General features: G+C 33.5%; 1 protein-coding gene across 1 annotated transcript; it reads right to left on the bottom strand.

Annotated features, from left to right (window-relative positions):
* LOC148956985 (uncharacterized) lies at positions 1–27,114 on the bottom strand. The gene is made up of 3 exons (XM_089088102.1): positions 27,002–27,114; positions 6,149–6,214; positions 1–2,275 (listed from the first exon to the last, which is right to left on the bottom strand). Exons 2-3 carry the CDS (start codon positions 6,209–6,211, stop codon positions 689–691), a joined length of 1,650 nt encoding a protein of 549 aa, XP_088944228.1. The 5' UTR covers positions 6,212–6,214; positions 27,002–27,114; the 3' UTR covers positions 1–688.
* Positions 27,115–27,743: the final 629 nt, after the last annotated feature.

Below are 27,743 nucleotides of genomic sequence, written 5' to 3' on the forward strand. Positions count from 1 at the left end.
GACGGTTAAAGAATTTAATCCCTGTCTAATATTATCACAAAACATATGGTTACAAAAATAAATTAACGCTTAGGTGCAAAGGCTCACTGGGAAAAATTTCACGCAGAAATTAATAAAAATAAAAAATCATAGATTAATTTAACTAAATTCATCAATCTTATTATTTATTATGATTTTTCGTTGATTTCCTCACTTTCCAGTGATTTGTTGCTCATATAACGGAGCATCAGCTTTACGTTGTTTTACCGTTATTAATTCTTTTAATTTATCTAATATTTCATAACTTATTGAGTTAAAATAACCTTTAAATGACTAATTAAAATACATTTACTTATTTAAAGTTGGTTTATCATAGTACGATTAAAATTTCCAAAGTGAAAATAGAAAATAAAGATAGAAACACATACGCACAAAAAGCACTACCAGTTACAACTTCAATCAACTGCACAACTTCCACAAATACAAAATGTACAACTTTCGTATGGAAAAGTTTTCATATAGATAAACACAAGAGTACTAGTAGTTTCAACCTCCATCAACTAAAAAGACCATACACAAGATACCCGAAAATCTCAATAAGGGTTGTGGTTTGAAGTGTTGAAATTGCCCCATTGAAGTACCCACATCCAAGAAAAAATACTCAAATAAATTAAAATTAATAAATAAATTGTTACCCTAAATGTTTTATTTACTTTGGGGTTTTAACAAACTCCGTGTTATCATAGCCTGAGTTAGTGTGGTGGATGATTGTTGTCTTGCCTTTCTTATCAAAAGTCCTAACACGGATGAATAAGAAAGCAGAAACTATACAAGTGATGCTCAGAAGAAGAAGAAGCATAACAAGACCCCCAATGAAGGACGGAATTGACATGCATACATTATTTGAATCTAACACTGAGGCTAAATTTTGCACCACCACAGTTTCGTTGGCATTTCCAAGATTAAAAGCAACATCACCTGGAGCAACAACTTGGATGATTCGTGTCGTCCGAACATCGGTCATTTCTTGGGTGTCTCGTTTGTAAATACGAAGAACAGGGAGGTCTTCAGTGTTACGTCGTTTTCTCGTTGCGTTTCTAAGAGGTGACTCTAAATCGTCTAAATCGTTTGATCTTGGTCTTCCACGACGTTTTTCCTCTGGCTGGACGGCAAGACCTTCGCGGTTTTCTGCAACAAGGCCTTGGGCAAGAGGACCTGGTCGTCGGATTTGACGATTTACCTCTGGCAGAGGTTTGCTAGGAATCTGAGTACCGGCTTTGGCTCTTGGATCCGGTAGTGCAGCCGTTTCTGGTTTTGATCCAGCATAGCTGAGATCCCCATCACATCTGGGTTCTGGACAATTATATCTACAGACTTGGATCACACATTGGAAATGGACATTCATTGAGTCAGGGAATTTGAAAGCTTGAAAATAGGCATACGATACGACACTGGCAGAGGAGCCGAAATTGCGCACTTTTTGAAATCTAGACATAATTTTAGGTCTTGTCACGCAACCGTATTGATCAACAAGCTGTATTGGCGCTCTTACGCCATCATGAGCGACACAGTTTCTCACAAGCATATCAAACTTGTTTTCATCATCTTTAATAGCCAAAACCATGGTCATAGTTTGGCCAATCTTTACAATGCCTGATACCTCTGATGCCCAAGGCCCTTTTCCAACTTGAATTTGCATCCAGCATTGAAGATTATCACCTAAAAAGTTAGCTGTCACTGCATTCAACATGTCTACAGAGAAAGGACGGAAAGTGACAGATTTTTCGTAGTAATCATACCAAGTGCACCTTAGTCTTCGTGCCTGATCCCAAACCTCCTGAACCAGCGGGTCATATTGAATAATAATAGTATTTTCGACGAAGGTACCTGTGGGAGAAGGTTGTCCAAAATTGCCAACCCCATTTGCAGATGAGGACATGCCACAGCTGTTTAGAAGAATGTCAAAAGTGGCACTTAACTGCCCACTTCCAGGTCTTAGATGAATGCAATTTGGGTCACTATAATGACCTTTTGAGAAAATCATTCCATAAAATGGTCGATCAAACTCAATATTAACCCTCATTAGGGTTTTCTCACACTGAACTTGGAGATTCTTTATTTGTGGCATATCAACTCCAGAATTACTAGCCCATAGATCATCTTGAATTAACCCTGGGGATGGAACACTATTTCCAACGTATTGACTAGGCAAAGCCTGCAAGGCTCCTGATTGCGGATCGTCAATTCCTCTGTGTTCTAGCGGAAGTGCAGAGGAGTCAAGTTTGTCAGAAGCAACCTGCAAAAAAGGCCGGTTAGACAACTCTGAAAATTGACAGATTGGAACGTTATATATATTCAACATAAAATCGATATTGAGTTGATTTTTAACTATTAGACCCTTTCGGATATTAAAATTTTCTGAATAGAGCTATATTAATAGCGCTTTAACTTGTGTATATTTTGGCATATTTTGATACACCCCCATTGAGGACTTAATGTTAAACCAGAAAAACTGTAAATTTTCAATTTTTGAGCAAGTCAGTTTCAAGTTTGAAAATCTGTCACACTATCATTTTTTTGGCTGCCTAATCATTTGAATCGCAAGAACCTTGAAGCTTATCTAATCAAAGACTACGTTCATCAACACCAGTTCATGTAGGGGAGGCAGGGATTTTTTGAATCATGTAGGGGAGGCAGGGATCATTTGAATCGCAAGAACCTAGAAGGTTATCTAATCAAAGACTATGTTCAGGAGCACCAGTTCTTGTAGGGGAGGCAGGGATTTTTTAAGGCCATTTTTTACTGAATATACAATAAAGGCATGTTTAGACCTTTTTTTTATTGAAAATATCCTTTTACTTTTACTTAACTCTCACAACTTCAAATCAAAATACGAAAAAACAACTTCCAATGATAATCTGAACGAGAACCACCCAGAAAACAGGAGAAATTGTAGAAATGTCTGGGGGGATATGGCCGTGAGTCCCCTCCAGGCGTCCATCTCCATTCTTAAAGTCAAAGAGGTAAGCCATGGCTCACTTTTGGGAAAGACCCATCTCTGATTAAAAACGATTGAACCACGGGGAATGTCTTCTGTAATATGGTACAACAGTTTCATATAATTATTCGCAGCTCAAAAGGAATATGACATCCCATAAGCAGTTCTGCTTGATTTACTAGAACTAATGGCTCAAACTTGTCCCCAAGTCCCTATCTCTACCAAAATTTATATTCCACTTTCAGTAAGAAAATCTTTATGCCAGATAATCAGAATTTCAAATTGAGTTTCTATTTGCCAACAAAGGCATATGGTTCTTGAAGTCTGTGGATCTAGACTTAAAAGTCCCCTCTTAAAGTTTCAACTTCTAACGAACCCTAATGACTCCAAGCAATTTCTATAATGAAAAATATTGGCTTGCTTGGAAACTTGACCCATCAAAAGAATCACAAGTTAAAAAAGGGAGATACACTTTGATATATATTTAATATCTAGTTTAACTATATACGCGATTTGTTTTTTAATAAAGACTCATATTGTTCATTCTTTATACATCGTTTCCTTCATAATGTCCTTTTTTCATTCTATGTATATTCATTGATTATATTCATCTCTATAATTTTATATTTTATTCTATCTATATCTTAATTTTCTGTCTCTACTGCACAATTCAGCCATTATGAGCTTGGTGCAGCCAGAGACCGCTTACTAATTGGCTCTTTTCAGGTTGGTTGTTCTGAAAAAAAAGAACCTCTAATTCAGAATTACTATTTCTGAAAAAAAGAAAAGAGAAAAAAAAGCCCGAGAATCAATGATTTTACGTAAGTACTTAGCTAAGAAAACTAGGCTACGACTATTTATTGAATGTAGACCATGACTTACTATACACTGCACATACTTTTCCAATGTACTAAGTAAGATGGCTACTTATGTTTTTCAGCTTCTTCTGAAGTTTTAAGTGCTATATTAATTGTTTTTGTTTTTTATATATTTGAAGGTTCAATGTTAAATCACGGCAAATAATACTTTCCCGCAAAATTTATGTTTCCTTGAGCTAATAAAAAATTGTTTCTGCTCGTTTTGAGTTTGACTCAGATATTTATTGTAATTTCTGTTCATTTTGGGTTTCATTTATTTATTTATTGGTTATTTTTTGGTAGTTTTACGTTATGAAAATATTTGACTTGATCATATTTACATTTACTATTATTCATATTTTATGTTTGTTTATTCCAGATTGTTCTGCAAAACTCGGTCGTCTTAAGTTTGTGCAGATACGATCTGATTTAAATATTTTTTTTTAATATTGCTCTTTGCTTTCAATTAAATTTTTTATTCTATATTTAATTTCTGATCTTTTTTCAAATCATTCGCAGGCCTAACCAAGATGTAATGTGGGCTATTGCCTTCATAAACCTGTGATTCCTTGCAGGGCGGATAAAGGATTTCTTTTAGGGGGGGAGGCACAAAATAGGTTGATCCGATAAAAAAATTTTAGGGGGGGTATACGCTAGGAGGGGGAAGGGGCGCCCCTCACCCCCCCCCCCCAGGATCCGCCACTGGTTCCTTGCTTTTAAATTGTATATATTAACACTTATGATTGCTCGGTTACGGCCTAGATTGATATGACAAAAATTGGCAATTTCTTTTGATCGATCAGATGTATTTGAAAAAATGAACGGCAGAAGATTATCTAGGATGATGATTTTGAAATAAATGAAGACATTACATAAAAAAGAAATGACGACACTGGCAGACAAAAATTCAATGAATATTATAAATATACATTACAGACGATTTTCGCAAAACTTTAATTTAGATCCTCTCACCTCAAATCAATTTGTTGCGACTAATTTAAATTTTTTTCATGTTGCGCACTTGTACCCTTTTGTCAAACCAAAAGGCACTCGATACAACGAAGAAGAAAGACTGCTAATCATTACTTTAATAGACATTTCACAGTTTCTTGACAGACTCTAAAACAAGTTTAAACTCAATCTTTAAATACCTAAACGTTCAAACCTTCATAATAGAATTCTAAAGTCTACCACATCAAATATTTTTTTAAATTCAAAAAATAATATCGAGGGGTGTCATCTTTTTCAAAACAATTATTTACAATATCAAAAAGATGAATGGCAGCATGTCTAGTTGAGTGATCTTTACGAAACCCGAATTTGATTTCACTTAAAAGACTTGAATTAGTGAGATGATTATATGAACGTCGGCAAATCACTTTCTCCAATTATTTTTAAAATTAGGACAATATCCAAATTGGTCTTTGGTTTCCCAAATCGAACCAGACACCCCCTATATAAGGGGGAATAGCATTAGGCTTGCTTCCAATCTTCTGGAAAGGTCCTTGACCCCTAGCGACAAGTTGATAATATAAAGTATATATGATAAAACATATATCTCAGATTCACGGTTCTCAGATTCACGCACCCAATCCGAGCCGAATCCAATTCTACTCTTTTCCCTATTCTAACCACTCGTAATTTGTGCATTTTTTTCTAACTTGAATTCCGTGTTACCACCGCGAGAGTCAACAAATTTTTTACTAAGAAAATGTTTCATGTCATACTTTGTACTCTCCTGAACTGATGCGCTAATATTGAAGAGAAAAACTGGCAAAAATGTAATAAAACTGGCAAAAATAAAAAAAAAATAGCCAAAGTTTTATGCAAGTATTTGCCTATTTTTTTTCTGGCTAATTTATAAGCAATCTATATCCAGTTTCCCATGCTTTAGATTCATATTTTAGATTTTCGATCAATTTGTTTTCACACTTCTCTCTATTTACTCCTATTAGTATTTCGTATTTCATTTTCCTGGTTTTACTGTACAATTCAGTCACTTTTCAGATTTGTGTGGCAAGGGGATGATTACATTCTTATTAAATATATTGTTTTAGTGTTGTTATTTTGAGATAGTTGTTATGTGGATGTAGAGCTTTATAATAATGGATTTGCACCCATCGTAAACAAACCTTCGGGTTTTTGTAGATGGCTGCTGTAAATTTCTTTGTATTTTTATATGTTAAATAAATTAATTTGATTTGATGTGTAATAAGAGTAATAGTAATAGTACCTGTATTAAAATATTTGTAATTGTCGTAAGTCCAATGATAATTTATTTTAATATTTCTTGCAATATATAATAAATACTTACAAAATTCGCCAATAAAAGACATCCCAAAAGCCATGTTCCTCGGCGTCTCCCAGTGTTCTTCATCTTCTGCAAAAGAATTTTGCTTAAATACTTGTACGTAACTTCTTTTTCATTCTATGAAACTTTTTTAATATTTTTAGTCACCATCATTTTAGTCATCATCATTTAGTCACAAATCATTTTAGTCACCAATTTAATGCCTTGAATAGGTAGAAAAGTGAATTATGCTGTAAAACGTAACTTTTTTGTACTCAGACATTTTTTTTCATCATACACTTATTTGCAGTGCAGTGAGTTTTCGGGGCCAGAAACTCAAAAATTGAGATTCTAACTGTTTAAGCATTATATCCTACGTTCAGAATACTATTTAAGCAGCAAGTTGAATCAAAGGAAGATTCAAGTCAGTTCCTTATTTACGCATATACATCATAGAAGGGACATACCTAGGGAGGGAACGGGCCCTTCCCTTTCTCCAACAAAAAAAAATGGATTTCTTGAATCTTGAGGAATTTCGGATTAAAATCATCAAGTACAATTATTTTATTTTGTTGACCCCCCCCCCCTCCGAAATATGCTTTACTGTCCACCCACCCCCTCATCCCATGATTTGAAAATGTAATTATATAAGTGTGATAAAAAATAAAAACCAATAAACAAGTAATGAATGAGGTCATATTATTCTCTTACTAACTTGTCCCTAATATTTCCTACCCAACCCGGAAATGATGATAATGATGGATGAATGTCACACTAACCCAGAGATTGGTCTGAACAACGCTTTGTAATTAATAAAATAATGGACTAATACATATTCAGTTTTTCAACTTTCAAAATAGTAATGACATGTATAATAATGGTAGAAATTAAAACTAATTAGAATTAAAATTAAATAATATATTGGATACTTGCTAGTCGCTTCAAATTATCCCCCCCCCCACCCACCTAAATACGGACTTTGTTGCTCCTTAGTTGAAAAAACTTTTTTTATTTAATTTCTGACTGATTTTTGAAATTATGCCAGGAAATCCCCCCTGTAAAAATTTTGATTTGAAAATTCCCCTGAAAAATATATATATATATATATATATATATATATATATATATATATATATATATATATATATATATATATATATATATATATATATATATATATATATATATATATATATATATATATATATATATATATATATATATATATATATATATATATATATATATATATATATATATATATATATATATTACAAAAGTTAGTTAGATATCGCGTTGTGTCTTTACCTAATAAATCTAACAGCCATGAACAGACAAAGGATACTTCCTGAACTTTCTTATGGCAAGGACGTCTTAATATATCTTTCTACAACACACTTTATTTTTATTCGAGGGTGGACGAAACCTCAAAGAAATTCTTGTCTATTTTCTACTTTTGGAGTTTTTGTCAAGCTTGATAAAATAATTTGTGGTACAAATACTGTAGTTTCAAGTGCAAGTATTTAATAGTTTTGTCAAAATTTCATCAAGGGTAATCTTCACAAAATTGGGACTAATAGCTTCAACTAACAAATAGACTATATTGGTTCACTAAACGCAGTCTCTTTGAACTTTTATCAAAAGAAGTCTGCTATTCCATCTGCGGAGTTCCCCAAACAGTTGGAATAAAATTGTCTTCAGTTCCTGCATAATTTCTGTCACTCCTTTTTCATCCTTGACTACAGATGTACCCTTTAGTACATCAAGATGAGCCTTTGGTGCTGTTTTAGTATGCCACCTCTGTAATTCACTTTCCCGAATGTCAAAAAAGGCATAAAGGAAACTAGAACTTTGCGGGAGGGAGTAAAATGTGAAATCTTGAACAGATTGTGCTAGAGGAGCGTGCTGAGCTGTGTTAGTCTCAGCAACTTGGTGCAAATATGATGTGTTCGTGTTATTAAAGATAGCAATTGAATATCCCCAATCTATTCCTAAAGACTGTAGCAGATCCGTTTTCTTTAATGGCTATATACTAATTAAGGTTTTAAATTACCTTTTTGTTTTTCAGCCAAAAACGAGGAATGAATAATTTTCTGCACGACTACCTTGAAGCTGAAGAAGTTGGCCGTATGGGGAATGCAACGGCCAAAAATTGCCACCCCTAATAGAGTATATTCTGCTGTTTTCTTAAACCCAGCTAGGTTGCCAATTTTTTCTTTGTTTGTAGCGCATTCTCCTTCAGCCCCAGCTAGGCTGCCAATTTTTTTTTGTAGCGCATTCTCCTTCATCCGAAAAATATTGCCTAGCCATCCTAAACTTTCTTTTGTCTTAAGATTTAGCCAAACATTTCGTTTTGTTTATCTGGTGTTTCCCCCTTTTTCAAAAATCAGGTAAATATATTTGGAATCAACATAGAAGGTCAATTCTTTCGATGTATCTATTGCTATCAGAATCTGTCCTTCTAGATTTTTCGGTTACTATTGGGTTGAGTCACTCCTTACTTTCGTTGTAAACGTCCACGCTCAAACACGCCAAAACATAACAGTAAAAAAATAGCTCTACTGAAAATTTTAATCGGAACTTACTGATATTTTAAAGATTGTTTTAAAAAAAGGGCCATTATACCTATTAGCAATTTCAACCCAAGAAAAAGTTACTAAATACATTCGTACTGCCAAGTTACTAATAAAAAAGCTATTGCACTGGTTGGCACCGAAACAAACGCATCGCGAAGAAGAAATGTGAAAGTTCAATGATGGAAAGTGGTAACGTAACAATAAAGCTTACGACTTCTCCCTACTGACATTGCCAAATCGGGTTTCTGCGGATCCACCCTTGTGTTCCAATAATAAAACTTGTTCTGATTGGAAATTTCACGCCACTTTTTTTTCCAATTGCGCGCAAAAATTAGTAATAAACTCGTAAGAGTTGGTTTTTTGCCAATTTAATATGGTATGATAGGGATTAGGGACCAATCCAGGAATAATGACGACGACCATTCTGCCTTTCAAATGCACAAATAAATGAATGACGAATTTTCTGAAGGCAGTAAATAAAATATACCTATCTAATGTCTCATGGCTCAATTTGCTCAATGTCTCAGCAAAACAGTCAGTTAAATAGAAATTAAATTCTACTTACGATGCAAACGGTACAATTAAAATTAAAACCATATACAAAACACTCCTAACGTCCATTACAAAGCTCGAAATTCAGATAAAACTCTAGCTGAACTTCTTGATTTTTGGAATGTTTTTAAATATGATTGTAATTTTAATTTTCTTTTTTGCATCGTTAGTCAAATTTTGTCTTTATTCTACTTTTTGTGCTACTGAGGACGACCATAAGATAAATGGCCAAAATATTTGCTTAGGTTGTATGTTATAATTTCTTCACGATCTTCAGAAAATTCCTCGGTACTTGAATATTATGCAGCACTCACTCAAGTGCTTTATTTAATTAGAACCTGTTTCTTTGAGGCTCAATCATAATGAAATATTACAAAATATGATGAAAATATAATACTTTAGAAACAAATTTAGGCTATTTGTTTGCACGTTGGGAGGGGGAGGGATAAAGTTTAGCGGGTCTGCATGCAAAATGTGCTAGGTACAATTATTCTGCATATTATGATGTAAGAATTGTTTTCCCGCTTCAAACTGTCCATATACATATTTCCCATCTATTCTGTCACTTGTCTTGTCTCACGCTAACCTGAAAGAAACTAACGAAGAAACCGGTTTGTTCCCAAGTTATAGAGAGCGCAAGCTTGAGTTAATGGCGTATCAAACAGTTCGTGGTAACGAACTGTAAGTAAGGAGCGACCCGGCTCAATGGTAACCGAAACTCTAGAAAACGGGTTTTTGATACCAATAGATATATCAAAAGAATCAGCTTTCAATGCTGATTTCAAATATATATTTTTCATCAAGTTGAGTGCTACCCATCAAAAGTTACGCGCCTGAGAAAATTTGGGTGATTTTCAAAAAAAGGGGGAAAGACCCCCTAAAAGTTATTGAACCATGATAAAAATCACGCAATTATATTTAGCGTAACAGAGAACGATACTGTAGTGGTTTCAAGCTCCTATCTAAGAAAATGCGGAATTTTGCATTTTTGCCAGAAGAAAGATCACGGATGCGTGTTTATTTGTTTGTTTGTTTGTTTGTTTTTTTTTTTTTTTTTTTCCAGGGGTGATTTTATAAACCTAGGGGTAATAAAATATGTTGGGAGAGGTCATTGGAACGTAAATTAAAAGTTATAGTGCCCTTTTTAAGTGACAAAAAAACATGGAGGGCAACTAGGCCCCCTCCGACGCTTATTTTTTTCCCCAATGTCACCCGATCAAAATTCTGAGATACCCATTTTGTTCAAAATGGTCAAAAATATGATAAATATGTCTTATAGGATGACTTATTCCCCCGCAGTTCCCAAAGGGAGGGCTAAAAGTTATGAACTTTACCCAATGTTAACATATAGTATTGGTTATTGGGAAGTATACAGACGTTTTCTGGTGGTTTTTTTTCTGGTAGTGGGTGGGAAGGGGGGGTCAGTGGTTAAGTTGGAGGATCTGTTCATGAAGGAAGTTTTCATGGGGGAAGGGAAATTGCCATGAAGGGGGCGCCGGACTTGCCAGCATTATTTATTGATTATTGGGAAGTATACAACCATTTTCAGGAAGGATTTTTTCTGGAGAGGGGGGGCTAGACGAGGGGGTTAATCCCGAGAATATTTCCGTGGAGGATGTTTCTTTGGGGGAAGGGACATTTCGATGAAGGGGGCGCCGGATTTCCAAGCATTATTTAAAAAACAATCAGAAATTAAATAAAAAAAAAACAAGTTTTTTCAACTGAAATGTAAGAAGAAATATTAGAACTTAAAACGAACAGAAATTATAACGTATGTGAGGGGGTTGTCCCCCCACGACATAACGCGCGCATTACGCTACAGTTTTTTTTTTAAGTGCTTTCAAAAGACTTATCTATTCTAATTAACCGGCCTTTTTGATTCAGAGGTTTTTTAATAAAATTTTTTTTTAACTTGTAACTTAAGGTACGTGTTATTGACTGAGAGGAGAACACCATCATATACTTAATAACGTATATGTAATAAAAAAAACAATAAAAAAACAGGAGATACGTCTTAAGTTTAATCAAAACTTTTAAAAACGGAATTTTGATGTCAATAAATGTATCAAAAGAATGTGTTTATAATGCTGATTCTAAATATATAAATTTTATTAAGTTTAGTATTACTCATCAAAGGCTACGAGCCTGAGAAAATTTACTCGATTTTTTAAAGAGGGGGGAAACATCCCCTGCATTAACTAAAAAACGATCAGAAATTAAATAAAAAAAACAAGTTTTTTAAACTGGAAGTAAGGAGCGACATTAAAACTTAAAACGAACAGAAATTATTCCGTATATGAAAGGGGCTGTCCCCTCCTCAACGCCTCGCTCTTTACGCTAAAGTTTTTTATTGTTTTAAAAAATAAAGTTGTGAGACAGAGTCAAACTTTAGCGTAAAGAGCGAGGCGTTGAGGAGGGGACAGCCCCTTTCATATACGGAATAATTTCTGTTCGTTTTAAGTTTTAATGTCGCTCCTTACTTTCAGTTTAAAAAACTTGTTTTTTTTATTTAATTAATACATAAGTGCCAATTCCTCATTAGCTTCACATATATGATAGGAATAATTAGTAATGCAAAGGGATGGAACCTAAAATTATTCTGTAAGTAGTAATTAACGTTTGTCATATTCAAAAGTTTTTTTTAAGTCGAAATACAGTCTGCATAAAGTAGACCAAGGTTAGCTTGGGAAAATATTGGTAAGCTAAGTAGGCTATTTGAATTTTAGGTGATACTGGCAAATTATTCAGCACTCTTTACCCTCAGCTGCATTTAGAGCACAGTTTATAGACAGTAAGCTTATCGCAGATCATTTCTGGTCTTCGTTCTCGGTGCGAACAAAAAGCTCCTCCCACTTATTTCTGCATTAGCGGGAATGCGGGTTAGTCTGTTTCCGATTGTTTCCATGCACTTTGTTGGAAACAATCGGAAACAGACTAACCCGCATTCCCGCTAATCTGACTTCGCCTATGTTTATATCTGCAAAAACGTTCTCCGGAGCACTCGCACCCCGGTCCGGGTTTTTATAATGGGTGAGATAGAGAATGATCATACTGGATAATTCTATAAACTGTGATTTAGAGTATGTAACAGTTTTGTGTCAAATAATGTCATCAAACCTTAGATGGCGATGATGTATTTTTCAACACTAGCGACAGTTTCTACTAAGTTTCCCATACAATATGTGTAACCACAAGCCCAGTTGGCTTTCGTACCTGACATACATGTATCAAGAAACTGTACTTAAGATAACGCTAATCATTTGTCAGGCATAAAACGTGTCAAAAAGTGGAATGATTATAATTATTTGCTATAAATTGTCATATGGTGTAACAGAAAATGAAGTTGTACCGTTAGGTGCATGAGTTTGCAGATTTACATGAAGCTCCTGATTGAATAAGTTAAACTTAGTGTAAACGGTGAAGAAAGTCATTGGCGAAAATTAGGGGGAAAGAGATGGGACCTCCAGATTCTGAAAATGTGCTTTTAAGGTTTCATCATAGAAAAAACCGTATTCTTTACCCTTTTTTCTCTTAGTGAATCTTAAATTTAAATTAATAAAAATTACAATCTATAAAGAATAAAGATATAATTTTAATTACTGAACTTAAAATGGTTATAAGATAATTAATACTTATACAATGCTAGAAAATATCAGGTACTTGTCTGTTAAACGAAACACACCCAAGAAGTGAAGTGAGGTTAATCGTAATGAAATATACCAAGACTTGATGATAATATAATACTTTAGAAGCAAAATTATATAAACTACGATAAAGAATTATGAAAAGCAGGCCGCGCAAAAGATATTACATTAAATACCTAACCTAACCTCTAACCACCTTTATATATTAAATATTTAATAAAAATATTGCTACATCCTAGTTTTTTCAATTAAAATAAGCAAATCATAACTGTCCGTTGAGGTAAACCGGTTATTGTTAGATCTTAGACAGTGTAGTTCATGAGTGTGTTCCGTTTGACAGAGAAGTACCAAATATTAAATTGAACAATTGAATGGACTATAATTTGAATGGACAATTGAATGAATAAGCTCCAAAACAGCTGTTCTTTTCAAATACAAATTAAATAATAATAACAATTTTGTTTTTATTTTAAAGCAAAGAGTAGTAACGTGCAACATCCAAACTTCAAACGAAAAGAAATGATTCCGTATATGAGGAGGACTATCCCCTCACAAGCCTTTTGCTCTTTATGCTAAGTTTTGTAGTGCTTTAAAAATAATTTTTATTCAAATCCAAAGGCCCTTGCGTTTCTGCAGTCGTTCTCAAGGAATTACAGCAAAAATTAAACTTTAATTTAAAGAACGGGGTTAAGGGGGGGGGGGTACATCTCATATACGAAATCATTTCTATTCATTTAAATTTTCAATTTTGCTCTTTCCTTTTGTAAGCGAAAATTTTTTCTTTCAAAATTTGATTTATTTTCGTTTTTAATGGCATACACAGGGTTAAGCTAAATGCAAAGAGGTATCTAATGTAAATTTGAAGGTCTAGGGGAGGGGGGCATTCCCCCCCCTCCCTACGCCCATGATATATATGCATATTATATATAGTCACATCATAATACATTTAACAGTTTATAGATAATGCCTTTGGGATCTCATACATGTTAAACTTCATTGATAGGGGGCAGGACCCTGAGAAATAAGAAAACATTAAAAAATGTACATAAATAGGAAAATGTAAAATATTCCCATTTATATCTCAGTAAAAACAAAGCTTCTGGTAGTACTTGAACATACCTACTAGCCTACATACCTACCCTCATCTCTCAATCTTAGCGCATGTAGGCAAGAGGATATAATCTTTTCTGTTACATAGAAGAATATTGAAATTCAAAAAACTAAAAGATGTGAAATTCAAAAAAAACTAATTAGAGGATAATGGTTTTCAAAGGAAATACTTCGAAAAGATATTTTTATAAAGATGATGTCGGTGGACGCATGTAGTGGGGCAATTCTTTTCGGAAACAAGACGACTTTAAGCGATACATATAGATAGTAATTTGAGAAATATTCCCACTTAAACTTCAGTGTAAAACAAAGGTTCTAGTAGCCCTTGAATACACCCATCCGATAAATTTTCTGGTGGCACTCATGATACCTCCCCCCCATTTATTAGCACAATCTTTTATGTTACAGAGAAAAAGACTGTCTTCAATAAAAGACGTGCAATCGCCAACCAAGACCAATATTAAAGACGTATATGATTCCCAAGTATCAAAATGAATTGAAGGTGAATTCCCACCTTCTCTTCCTGAAACTTTCTTTTATATTTATCTATTTATCTGATGGCACAAGGAGAATTAGGAAATTTTGGCATAATTGTGCACTTGCTTATGCTTCCAGCACACTTCCCCCGTCAGCACAAATATCCACCGACCCTAGTCCATAATGGCTGATGAGCAATTATACGCCACACCATGTACATAATTTTATCAAGTCTCCAGTGAATACATTTAGTTAACCTTAGGCTTAGAGTTAATATTTATTTTATCCATTTATTTTGTGTCCACAACGTACATCTTTAGGAATGAATGCTTTACCGCTTGGTATTCTTTTCTCTGAAACTGGAAAGTCAGTAAATGGTTTGTCAATAATTTTAAAATCGACTCGCTATCCTGGAAATTTTACACCTAGGGTTTCAGGCAATCATAGGGCCCAGAAAGGGCGAATCGCCATTTTTCGCCATTAAATGGCAAAAAAAGGCCACTTTGCTCTGATATACTCTTTAGTGCTACTTAAAAAGTTTATTAGAACTATTTGAGAACTTTCTTAGAACTATTTCTACTGAGGCTCCTCAGGAAATTTTATAACTTTAGGTTCAAGCACCCATGGGGACAAAAATATCAAAACGAATAAATACCTCCGTAATCATCCTTCTAGGGGAAAAAAAAGCAAATTTTTACCTTTTTATTCATAGAAGCTAGAAACCTCCATAATAGAATTCTCTGAAATACTGATTCGACAGAGTAATTTCCATCGAAATCATTCTTCCTTACGGAAACGTTTCTCCCTTATTTGAAAATGGAGCAAATTTTCTCAGACTTGTAAAAAAAAAAATTCGGGTAACTTTAAACTTAATGAATTTTATACATGAAATTCACCATAAATTGTTTATTCTCTTGTATATATTGTTTTCAAAGCTCTTAATTCAGAGTTTAATTACTATCAACATGAGTTGCTCCTGTCTTGCAGTCCATGACCACGAACTATTATACATTCAGAAAAAAAAATCCTAAAACCCAAGATTTCCACGTTAACGTCGATGCGATCGAAGTTTGTGTTAATAATTTCATCCCTTCCCCTGGAGAATTCCTAAACGACGCTAATAATACCCCGACAAGCACTTATCCACACTTTGTGCCGGCAAGCTTGAGTATGTCATCTCTTATGCTATAAAAAATACGTTTACCTGTAATAAGAGGGTGAGTTCTCAACACGTAAAACCATAGACAGATTTAGTCTCTATATCTGTCTCTAGAGGGTGGTCTCTTACCCTCTATATCTGTCTCTAGAGGGTAGTCTAGAGGGCGAATTTAGTCTCTAGAGGGTATTTATACCCTCTTCTTCCACAGACCCTATTCCGTATTTATGTGAAGATCCGCGGAGAGTTGCAAATTTATGGAATATATAATTATTTTTGGAACATCAGTCAACCCCCCCCCCTAAATAATGACCCACCGGTCCAGATTCAAAAAATATCTTTTTTTGCATTTCGTTTAAGCGTGTAATACTCACATGAAGAGGCGTATAGTGTTTTATCAATAATCAGATTCTTATTTTTGTCAGCATTAAAGATTTCTACTTCTAAAGATTTTCCGGGAGGTCTGAGAATTACTAGTGAGAATTCTTACAAAAAAAGGAAGATTTTGAAACTACTTTTGGTAGATGTCTCCTGGGCTGAGAGCCATCTACCGAGGTTTTACAGATTTGTTTGAAAAGAAAAGTGGAAACACTGTCAGCAGGTGCAGATTATTATATAGGATAACAGATGTCCGTAAGCCGTAGGCTATTACCGGGTAAGGCTTGTGCTCTGATTGAAGTTATGTATGAGCAACTTTTGCGTCTGTAAGAATAAGAGAAAGTGAAATGCCGGCACACATTTCCAGTTGATTAAAATTCGAAACCGATTTTCGTTTAAATTGATACCTCTCCAAGATCCATACAAACAATGAGTTGGTTAAGTATCGCCAATGATTTTCACGGCTTTACAAGTTTTCTCATACTTTTTATCGTTTAGTTATTTTAATAGTAATAAATTCTTTGGTTAGATGTAATCAATGATTTTCACGGCTTTAAAAATATTCATATAATATCGTTTATTTATTTTAATAATAATAAAAATTGTCATTTATGTACGCCAAATAATGACGTTTAAGCCACTAAGGATAACGAAAATGAAATCCGATTGTAATAAATTGAGTGGAAACTTACGTCATCTTATAGGCTATATCTTCAAAAGAAAATTAGTAAGAATCAGAAAATCAATTTTTGGTCATAGCTATTGTCAAATTCGAATAAAAGAAACGTAAATGAAAAGTCAGCAAAAAATTAAGGTAGAAATATATGGCATCAAATATTTTAAATTTAAATTATTAAATTATCCTTTGAAAGTGTGACCGTCTTTGGGAATGAACTAAAAGATGAATGTTAATCTTTTAACTTTTATTGATGAAAAGGCTTTATAATTTAACTATAATTTAATAATTAATTCTTATTTAAATAATTTAATAGTTTTAAAATTAATATAATAATTTTTATAATCAATTAATTTGTAATTAATTATATATTTATTTATAGTTTTATAATTTTACGTTTTATACTTAATTATAATATAATTCAACTATTTTATTTTGAACGTGGCAATACTGAGGAAAATATGGCATTATCCAGAAACTTCATAACTTCAGTCTAACCAAAATAAATTTTTTCTTAGAGAATTGGGGTTTTCAAGTATAATTAGACCTAAGATGAGTACAGAGGAAGGAGAGGAGGAGGAGGGGGTGGGGTATGTTGATGCTTCTGTACTTCAAACCAAGATGACTCAAATTTTCACCTCTGCTAAGGACTTGATTGTTTCTAATCGGCCTCCCTCTTCTGATTAAACTAAAGTGATTACTGCCTAATGATGTTTAAATTCATTTTTTATTAGAATTTTAAAACATGGTATATATATATATATAATATAATATATATATATATATATATATATATATATATATATATATATATATATATATATATATATATATATATATATATATATATATATATATATATATATATATATATATATATATATATATATATATATATATATATATATATATATATATATATATATGTAGGCGTAGGGAGGGGGGAGGGAGGGCAGCTGCCCCCCCCTAGACCTTCAATTTATATTACATATGGCTAAAAAAGCAGATGGTTGAAAAGCAGTTGATAAAAGGCCCTCCATCACACTATCAACTACTCCTCCCCGTCCTAGACAATATGCTGCCTACGCCCATGTATATATTGCTTCAAGTGGGGGGAGGGGGTTGAATTAAGGTTGTTAATTTTTAATTTGAATATAGGATCTCCTTTGCAAGCTTAGCTTCAGGATTTTGCTATTTTTGGTTGATGAATAAACCCTAATTTAACTTTAAAAAAAAAAATAGAATGCCCTCAAGCATGCTCGGATTATTGTTTTATATAAAAGTGAACCAAGAAATTTACAAATATTTTGAAGGGGCTCCACTTCCTTGTCTCATTGCTTTTTCAAATTGTAAATACGTTCTTCACAATTTTTATTTTGGTCTCCCAATAAAGCACTCAACAGAGCCTACGTATGTAACCCTTTTGAACTTTGTAGCCTATATTCTCCGTTAAATTTGGGATTAGTTCCTGTTGCTCTACTCCTGAACATTCATAAGGCATTTGATTCCTTAACTCGTGAGTCTTCTGTTTTTTTTTTCTGAATCTGAATCATAAGAGGGAATGTATTTTCTTGGTTTAAGTTAATTTGAATTGTAGATTGATATCTGTTGAACAACTTTTTGCCCACTCTCAAAAGTGAATTATGGCGTCCCACAGGGATTAAAATCTGTCCAGTTTAAAGATCTGTCCAATGTTTAGTTCACATAAGTGAGCTTTTTATGTGGTAAAACAGAGAAATCTATAAATTGTTTTAGACTTCATGTTAAGCATAATTTTTTTTTCCGGACGGTTCCATGGACAGTGTTGCTAAATCGTGGTGCTGCATTGATGACATTTTGTCCTACACTTTAGGTTTGAAAATAATATCGTACATTATTATTTATGTCTACGCGTTTTCGAAGATTCAAGTTAATACGTGAATTAATTTCAAAAGTAAAATTGCGGTTTATCCTGAATTGAACACGCAACTGAATATATTACAACACAAATGAATAAATTTATGATATTTTTCTTAGCTTTTCCTACAAAATGAGAAAATTAAAGTACGGTACCAAATATTTTCGCAATTTCACCCAAGGAATGCATTCTCAGTCTACTTTTTGACAACGGAAAACAACCCAACGTCTAGCTCAAACTTGCAACCCAGATATTGAGAGTCTGATAATCAACCTAATCAGATAGCCGGACTTGTTAGTTAGTTTTACAACTTTGCTGTATTTAAATACAAAATATCTTTTTCGAGATTTTTAGACGCTTACCAGCTTTACAGATAAGATAGGGATATTCCCTAGATGAGTTTACCAGAGTTCCATTAGTTTATCCTTCCGTGGCGTATTTTCGTAAGTCAACCAGACTAGACCATAAACTTATGTCTAAACCTTAATATTTTTTTGTTACGAAATTTTTAAGCCAATCAAATGTTTTGAAATTGGAAATTGATCTTAAAGATGTAGGTATAAAAAAAACTATGTCCTCTCCCCAGGACAAGAATCCAGGATATTGCCCTGGATACAACTTGAGAATCTATTACATCATTTCAATAAATGTCTACGCTTCACGACCCTGATGTCTGAACTGAAGCCCAATACAGGACTCCATTGGTAATGACTTTTTTGGCACACCTAACATACATCCGGCTTTGGCCACCTAATGTAGGTGCGTGGAGCGTGTGGGTGCGTCTAAAAACTCCTTGATCAACCCGCGTTTGTTCCAACACGTACCGATACATGTCAGACTTCATAAAAACTCTTTTATGCCACCCCAAAGTTTAAATGCTTAACATGATTTTCGGTTCTTGAATACTGCATTGTTACTGATCCCTGATTACTGATCACTTCTAATATAGGTCAATACTGTGTATACCGTGTAATACTAGGTCAATAATAGGTCAATACTGTGTAATACTGTGCATATATGGATTTTTTAAGTTTTAAAACGAAAACAAAGCCTTAAATTTCATTGTACTTCCAATTCGAAAAGTTTGAATTTTACTTTTTGTTGCGTCTAAAACTTCAGCTAAATCACAATTTTGGGCCGCTATAGGAGAGGGGAATCAACCTTCACGTGCTCAGACATGGCCCAATTCTATATTTTCTTTATTTTTATTTCTTTTCAAAGGTATATTCTCAATCAGTTCAGCCAAACCAAAAGTTAAAAGTGTTTTGAAAAAAAAAACTAAAAAAAAAACTTTTTAGAAAAAGTCGCCATTTTCAGCTGATTCAAGAATAATAACTAATATTGTGAATAATCTTAATTGCAAGAACTTTTCAAAAGACACATCATTATACTATCTTGTCAAAGGATCCGTGTATTATTTAATTTTGTATATAAAAATCCAGTTTTGTCAAAAATTCTTATGTACTTTCTTTTTAATAATATGTTTTTTCTTTCAAATGAGCCCTTGAACATCTCTGTATGATGTTGCAGTACCCCACCACTGGTGAGTAAAGAAAAGGGAGAAAAGAAGGAGACGAAGCAAAAAACAAGAAGAAGGAACAGGATACACGTCACTGCATCCGATGAGGAAAAGAGATTTTCCTTGAAACTCAAGATGGGGGACTATATTTCTCCTAAAGAAGGTTTATGACTATGAGGATCTAAATGTTGCAGTTTTTACTTCGGTTTGACGTTTTTTCAGATCAAAACAGGAGTTCACCACCGTTTTGCAGTTGGTGAGCTCTTTAATCTCAATCACAGACGACATTATGAAAAAGACTACTTTATGCCTAAGATGTGGGTTCAAGTTCGGGAATGCTGACTCAGCTGATTACTTGGCCCTTCTGGTGGACTCTATGGAGCAACTAGTGGAAGCGGCAAACGTTTGGCTAAAGATTAGGTGAAATAAAACCAAAATCATGGCAATTGACCTGTCTTATCCTACTGCTGATTCTTCATCTAAGCTGGACAATCCACTAGCATTGAAGTTGTTCAAGAGTTCATGTATCAGGGCTATATAATCTTTTGACATGCATAGCTTCCTTTCAGAGCTGCAATCGAGAATATATCAGGTGTTTTTTGCTTTGGATAGACTTTGGTGAAAATTGAAAAGTCAGCCATGCAACAAAATTTCGAGCTTTCAACGCCCCCGTTGACTCTGTGATGCTTGGCGTAGTTGATACGGTGCAAACGACAGCACAACTCTCAACATCATCGATCAATTCAAGTGAACGATCCTGGGGGATCGAAGGTGTGTGATGGTTCGACTTCTTAGCAGCAAAGAGTTATTTCGACTGCCTAAACAGTCTTTGTTTTCAATCCAACCAACTGAATAAACCTTATGTTTGTTTGAGCACCTGCTAGGAACACCTTCACACCTACCTGCAAACGCCATCTTCGATTTCGGCCCTATATCAGACAATTATAGGCCGAAAAAAAACAACAACAGACTGACAGCCTGTCTGACTTCTTCACGATGACAAACATCAGACTTGTTGAAGCACAAATGCTCAACATCGACCAATGCTGATGGAGGAGACAGACACCATGGAGCGCCATGGTGTTTACACCATGGAGCACCCGGAAGGAGATCTAAGTCAAGTAAGTCAACATCAGGTAAAAGAGGTGAAGTTATTTGGCTAGTATATATGACATGACTGACATTCGTCTTAGGAATAACTTCATTTCCTTGAAAATAACTTCATTTCCTTTTGAAATAACTTCAAAACTTTTGAAATTTCCTTGAATAACTTCATTTCCTTTTGAAAATAAACCAAAGAAATTATAGCAAAATATATTGGAAAATATAACAAGTCAGTTTATTAGAGCTTGTTTTGTAGATATGTCTTACATAATCAGAGAAGCAATAATTATTGTTCATTTTGCTTTTATTGTATTGTTGCCCCTCCCTGCTCCAAAAAACATATCCCCCATTTTTACTTAATAGTTAGTAACTTGCTAATAAATTATTATTTACAAAATATATGTAGTACCATCATATCCCTTATTGTACGCTTCTTTTCAGTATAATAGTCGCTGCACTGACAATGAGCCCAACCCCCCGATGTTCTTATATATAGCCCTGAACGATACATTTATTCGTTGTTCATCATCTCGCGATGCGTCATGTATTCTTCGCTAAAACTAGTTTGCTTATTTCTTAATCTATAAAAACAACTCTGTCAAACTGATTTAAATGAGATTATGGGATAGAACATTTTTTTTAAAAGACGATAATTTAATTAATCGAAACACTGCATACTGTTTCACTGTTTTATATTGTTTCAGAGTTTCACTGTTTTGATGTTTTGTTTGTTTGTTTTTGTTGTTTTTGCATATATATTAGGCAATTTTGCGCTTGGAAAATTATTGAACTTAATTTCTGCTCATTTTTGGTTTAATGTAGCTCTTTACTTTTCTTTGAAAAACTTATTTCGTGAATCTTTTTTTTTAATTATTAAAGTAAAAGTGGTACCAATAGACTTTTTAATTTCGTGTTTTTTTCAAAAATCATTTTCGAGTTTTTGACACTCGACACCACAAGCCTGAGGATATATGCAAAACCAAAAAACAAATTTTCAAACAGTTCGTGGTAACGAACTGTAAGTAAGGAGCGACCCGGCTCAATGGTAACCGAAACTCTAGAAAACGGTATTTTGATACAAATAGATACATCAAAAGAATCACATTTTAATGCTGATTTCAAATATATAAGTTTCATCAAGTTTAATCCAACCCATAAGAAGTTAGGCGCCTGAGAAAATTTGCCTTATTTTCGAAAAAAGTGGGAAAGACACCCTAAAAGTTATAGAACCTTAATGAAAATCACACCATCATATTCCGCGTATCACAGAACCCTACTGTAGAGGTTTCAAGCTCCCATCTACAAAAATGTGGAATTTTGCATTTTTTGTCAGAAGAAAGATCACGGGTGCGTGTTCATTTGTTTGTTTGTTTTTTTGTTTTTTTTTCCCAGGGGTGATCGTATCGAACCAGTGGTCCTAGAACATCGTGGAAGGGTTCATTGGAATGGAAATTGAAAGTTCTAGTGCCCTTTTTAAGTGACCAAACAAAATGGTGGGCAACTAGGCCCCCTCCCACGCTCATTTTTTTCCCAAAGTCACCTGATCAAAATTTTGAGATCGCCATTTTGTTCAGCATGTTCGAAAATATTGTAAGTATGTCTTTTAGGATGACTTAATTCTCCTAACTTCCGAGGGAGTGGGCTGAAAGTTTTTAACTTTACCAAACGTTAACATATCGTATTGGTTATTGGTACTTATACAGCCATTTTCAGGGGATATTTTTCCTGGTAGTGGGGGGGGGTCGGAGTGTAGGTGGGCGGATCTTTACATGAAGGAAGTTTTAATGGGGGAAGGGAAATTGCTATGAAGGGGACGCCGGACTTCCCAGCATTATTTAAAAAAAGATCAGAAATTTAATATAAAAAAACCAGTATTTCAACTGGAATAGCAGCAACATCGAAATTTTAAACGAACAGAACATATTACATATGTAATTGGGTTCACTCCGTAGTCAATGCCTCGCTCTTTAAGCCAAAGATTTTTTAGTACTTCCATAAGAGCTATTTATTCTAATTAACGGCCTTTGTGATTAAGCGGTCATTTCTAAAGAATTGGAACAAAATTTGAACTTTCGCTTAAAGAGCGAGGTATTGACTAGGGGGCGAACCCCCTAATAAACGTATTAAAAATATATGAATATAGAAATTCGTTGCGTAAGTTAATTCGTAAGTTACGTATATTTATTACTAATAAAAAAGTTCGTAAATAAAATTAAACAGGTTTCGAGAAAGCCATTTAACTAATAAAAGTAAATTAATATGAAAATTTTGATTTAATTATTCATGTACGGTGAGCCAAGATCAAAACCTGCATTTATTCAAAAACGTTCAAAAAATTTTTAACTGAAAGTAAGGAGCGACATTAAAACTTAAAACGAACAGAAATTATTCTGTATATGAAAGAGACTGTCACCTCCTCAACGCCTCGCTCTTTACGCTAAAGTTTGACTCTGTCTCACAACTTTATTTTTTAAAACAATAAAAAACTTTAGCGTAAAGAGCGACGCGTTGAGGAGGGGACAGTCTCTTTCATATACAGAATAATTTCTGTTCGTTTTAAGTTTTAATGTCGCTCCTTACTTTCAGTTTAAAAAACTTGTTTTTTTTTATTTAATTAATAACAGAATCCTTACTTAGGTACTTGTGTATTAGCCAGTAGACACTCGAGAATTTGGATGTGCATTATCAACGGAAAAATATATTACTAGGGCAGGGCTAGGCCTATATTGCAGGTATATTTTTTTTTATTAAATATTTAATATACAGATTTGGTATTTCGATTGGGCTTTAATATAATGCGTTCTGTGCGGCCCCCCTATCATAATTCTATGTTGCAGTTTCCATAATTTTGTTACTAAAGTATTGTATTTTCATAATACTTTGGTATATTTCATTATGATTAACCTAACTTCACTTCTTGAGTGTGTACTGACTAATACACAAGTGCCCTTACTTATACTGCAGCAGCATGTTTCTATTGATCAAATTTTCATACTGTCTCCCATTGTTATTCATGTTTTTAAATAATTTAATACTGTAATCAATCACTTGGCAAACCTGGATTTAATCAAGTTTAGAGAGCTCAAAACCCGTTTTAACAAAGAAGATGACAAATCACGAGATTAAAAAAAAAACGGAGAAATATGTCAATAGGGCTAGGCCTATATATGGAAACATCAGGGGGTTGGGTGAATTTCAAAAATGCGAAAATAATTTTAAAAAGAAGCAGTAAGTAAGGAGTCTAGTGGCACTAATTTTATATATATATATATATATATATATATATATATATATATATATATATATATATATATATATATATATATATATATATATATATATATATATATATATATATATATATATATATATATATATATATATATATATATATATGTATATATATATATATATATATATATATATATATATATATATATATATATATATATATATATATATATATATATATATATATATATATATATATATATATATATATATATATATATATATATATTATATATGGTGGCTGGCATTTTCTGAAGGAAATATGCTAAATAAATAAAAGTAGGACGATTAGATTTCTTATTTTGTGTTAATTTCCAAATATTATGATCGTGTTTTTGACAATGCACCCTCCTCCTTTTGAAGGTCTCAGATATGTCCCTAATATTATGTTCCTTCGTCAATTAAATCTAGCCATGTATCACACGCTCTTTATGCTAACTGGTTTCTGCAGTGTCGACCGGATAAAATTTAATTTCCTCTGAGCAAGAAAAAAAGAATTGTGAAATTAAACTTGGTTTCAAATTATTTCAAAAAGTAGAAAGCAACGGAAAGAAACATAATCATCTGATTAATAGAAACATTCTGCCCATTATAAAGTAAAATTTCACTCTTATAGTGTTTTCCTGTAGTTTTATTTGTTCTTAGGCTATATCTGGGACTATGAGGAGGGAGGGCACAATGTCAAGAAAGTAACCAAAATATTTGGAAAGAACAGAATGATTAATCCAATAATACTACTTTATTTGTTTATCACTCTTCCTCCAGAAAAAGTCAACCAATAAATAGATATATTTGCACATTATATATATATATATATATATATATATATATATATATATATATATATATATATATATATATATATATATATATATATATATATATATATATATATATATTCATATAACTTAGTTAGGAAGAAGGTAAATACGTCACATGATGCCTTTTTTATGTTCTTTCCAAATTCAATAATCTCTTATGGGGTAGTATGAAATTTTGAGCCCTTTTAGGGGCGTAATTTGCTATGGGGCAAGGGGGCAACTGCCCCGGTACTTACATATTAGCCAGGCAACACACGAGAATTGTATCGCGAAAAACTAGTCGGTTTCTCACTCCGTGATTAATATTTAAATTTTAGTTTTTTGGGGTGGAAGGGCAAAAAAAGGTACTTAGGTTAGGTTACGCATTTAGTAAATGCTATGCTTTACCCCCACTTCTCCTAATATGCAAATATATAGCCCAAATTTGTTTCTAAACTATTATATTTTAATCCTTTTTTGTTTTATTTCATTAACATTAACCAAATTCACTTCTTGTGTGTTGCCTGGCTTATACGTAAATACCACTGCCCCTTCAGACGTCATTTTGCCTCCCCCAGACCTCAGTTTGCCATCCCCAGCTGAAATTTAGTTTCTTCAAAATCTTGTCAAACCTAAGATAAGCCTACATAATTCGATAACCAACAGAAACAGATCAGTTTTTTAGCACATATTTGCCTTTATAGTGATATAGAGTACCTTTACAGTATTTTTATAGCACTAAATAGTGCCTATATGGTACCAAATGGCTTTTTTTAGTTTTTACTATCCTCTTTACATGATTTTGGAAAACTGGCTCCAACTTTGCCCCCCCCCCTCAGGATCTTTACGAAATAACGCCACTGCTCTGCCTGAAGGGGCTAAAAACAGCCCATAGTAGCCAACAATTTAAAGGATAGAGGAAGAACATTTAAAATGTGTTAACTACAATTTTTCTGCACATCATGAAGAAAAACTGTTCTCTTAACATGTTACCTTCTCAATATCCTCAATTCTAGGCTTCAAAAATTGGTAAATTTTCGGCAGTTCATATTATTGACTTACAAATAAAGTAAACATACTACTCGATGCCTTTTTTATGCTCTTTCCAAATATAACAATCATTTTTATCAGAAATGAATTTTACTCCCCACCCCTATATATACCAATTCAGGTATATATTATATACCAATAAATTGTATACCAATTTATTTCTGATGCAAATGAGAGGTAAGTTTAAACTTTACCCACTGCCTGCTAATATGCAAATATATACCCTGAATTGGTATATATAGGGGCGAGAGTAAAATTCATTTCCGACAAAAATTATTATTTTATTCGTAGAGAGCATAAAAAAAGGCATCGAGTAGCATGTTCACTTTATTCGTAAGTCAGTAATATGAACTGCCGAAAATTTACCATAATATTCATATCGAATTAGTTTTTAACTAATTTTTTAACTTTACACATAGTCTAAAAACTATAGATACTGTAATAAGTTATCCTTTGGGGCCACATTAAGGGTTCAAAATGGAATTTGCCAAAGAAGCGATACCTGAATTTGGAAAGAGCACAAAAAAATGCATCAAATAATGGAATCACTTATATGAATATATATTTACATATATATGTCGAGGTTTTTCAAAATATCTTAGCAAATCTAATTTCGCTGAGAAGGAGTTGCTTAACTAAATACTTACCTAAATTATGATTTCAATTGCTCTATCTTTTTTTATCCAAAAATACTGTTTCTTATCCTGAGATAAAATAATATTGATTGAGTGCTATCACTGAAATTTAGGTCTGATTTGAGAAAGATCATCTTACTATTCTTATATTGAAGCAGCCTTCAGCTGCATTCTCCTTGAATTTGATTGGCTTCCGTAGCAGTGACGTATTCAAGGTAGCTGAGAAATGTGGGTCAATGGCTCACCTGCTTCTAATACCAGATCCGATCAGATGAAAAATTTCAGTGGCGAAATTCTTCAAATTGCTTTCTCACATTAATTCGTGTGAGGATGCTGCTATTGAAGCCAAAGTTATGGGAAGTCCTTTTGACAAGGGGTAAAAGTAATACTCTTTGCTAACAAAAAGAGAAATATACCCCAATGTGTGGACAGACAGGAGCTTACCAATTAGAGGGGACAGCGGGGTTTGATCCCCATATCTGAAATATTTCTTCGGATCGTAAATTGGTCGTAAAATAAAATTCAGGTAAAAATGATCTTTCCCCTGAAAAATATTTCTCTGACTCGTATATTGCAGGTAAAAATTGTTAATCCCAACCCTACAAAGTTCTGTTTGGTATACTACCCAGTAGTATAGCCACGGTTTTGGCTATACTACTTTTGGCTATAATTGTGGGAGGGGTAAGTTCCCCTCCCCCAATAATGTGGAAAAAATATTTGAATAATCCCATTGACTATCCCGGTATGGACCCCT

Source organism: Artemia sp. Qi Xiang Cuo, chromosome 1, assembly GCF_049724085.1.
Source record: "Artemia sp. Qi Xiang Cuo chromosome 1, ASM4972408v1, whole genome shotgun sequence".
In the NCBI taxonomy this organism is placed as follows: Eukaryota; Metazoa; Arthropoda; class Branchiopoda; order Anostraca; family Artemiidae; genus Artemia; species Artemia sp. Qi Xiang Cuo.

Bases quoted from the DNA above. Each gene is read 5' to 3' on its own strand.
- LOC148956985 (XM_089088102.1), bottom strand. From the start codon at position 6,211: ATGAAGAACACTGGGAGACGCCGAGGAACATGGCTTTTGGGATGTCTT. The intron at 2,276-6,148 runs GTAAGTATTTAT...CCTTTTTTGCAG, and splicing joins GTCTTTTATTGGCGAATTTT to GTTGCTTCTGACAAACTTGA.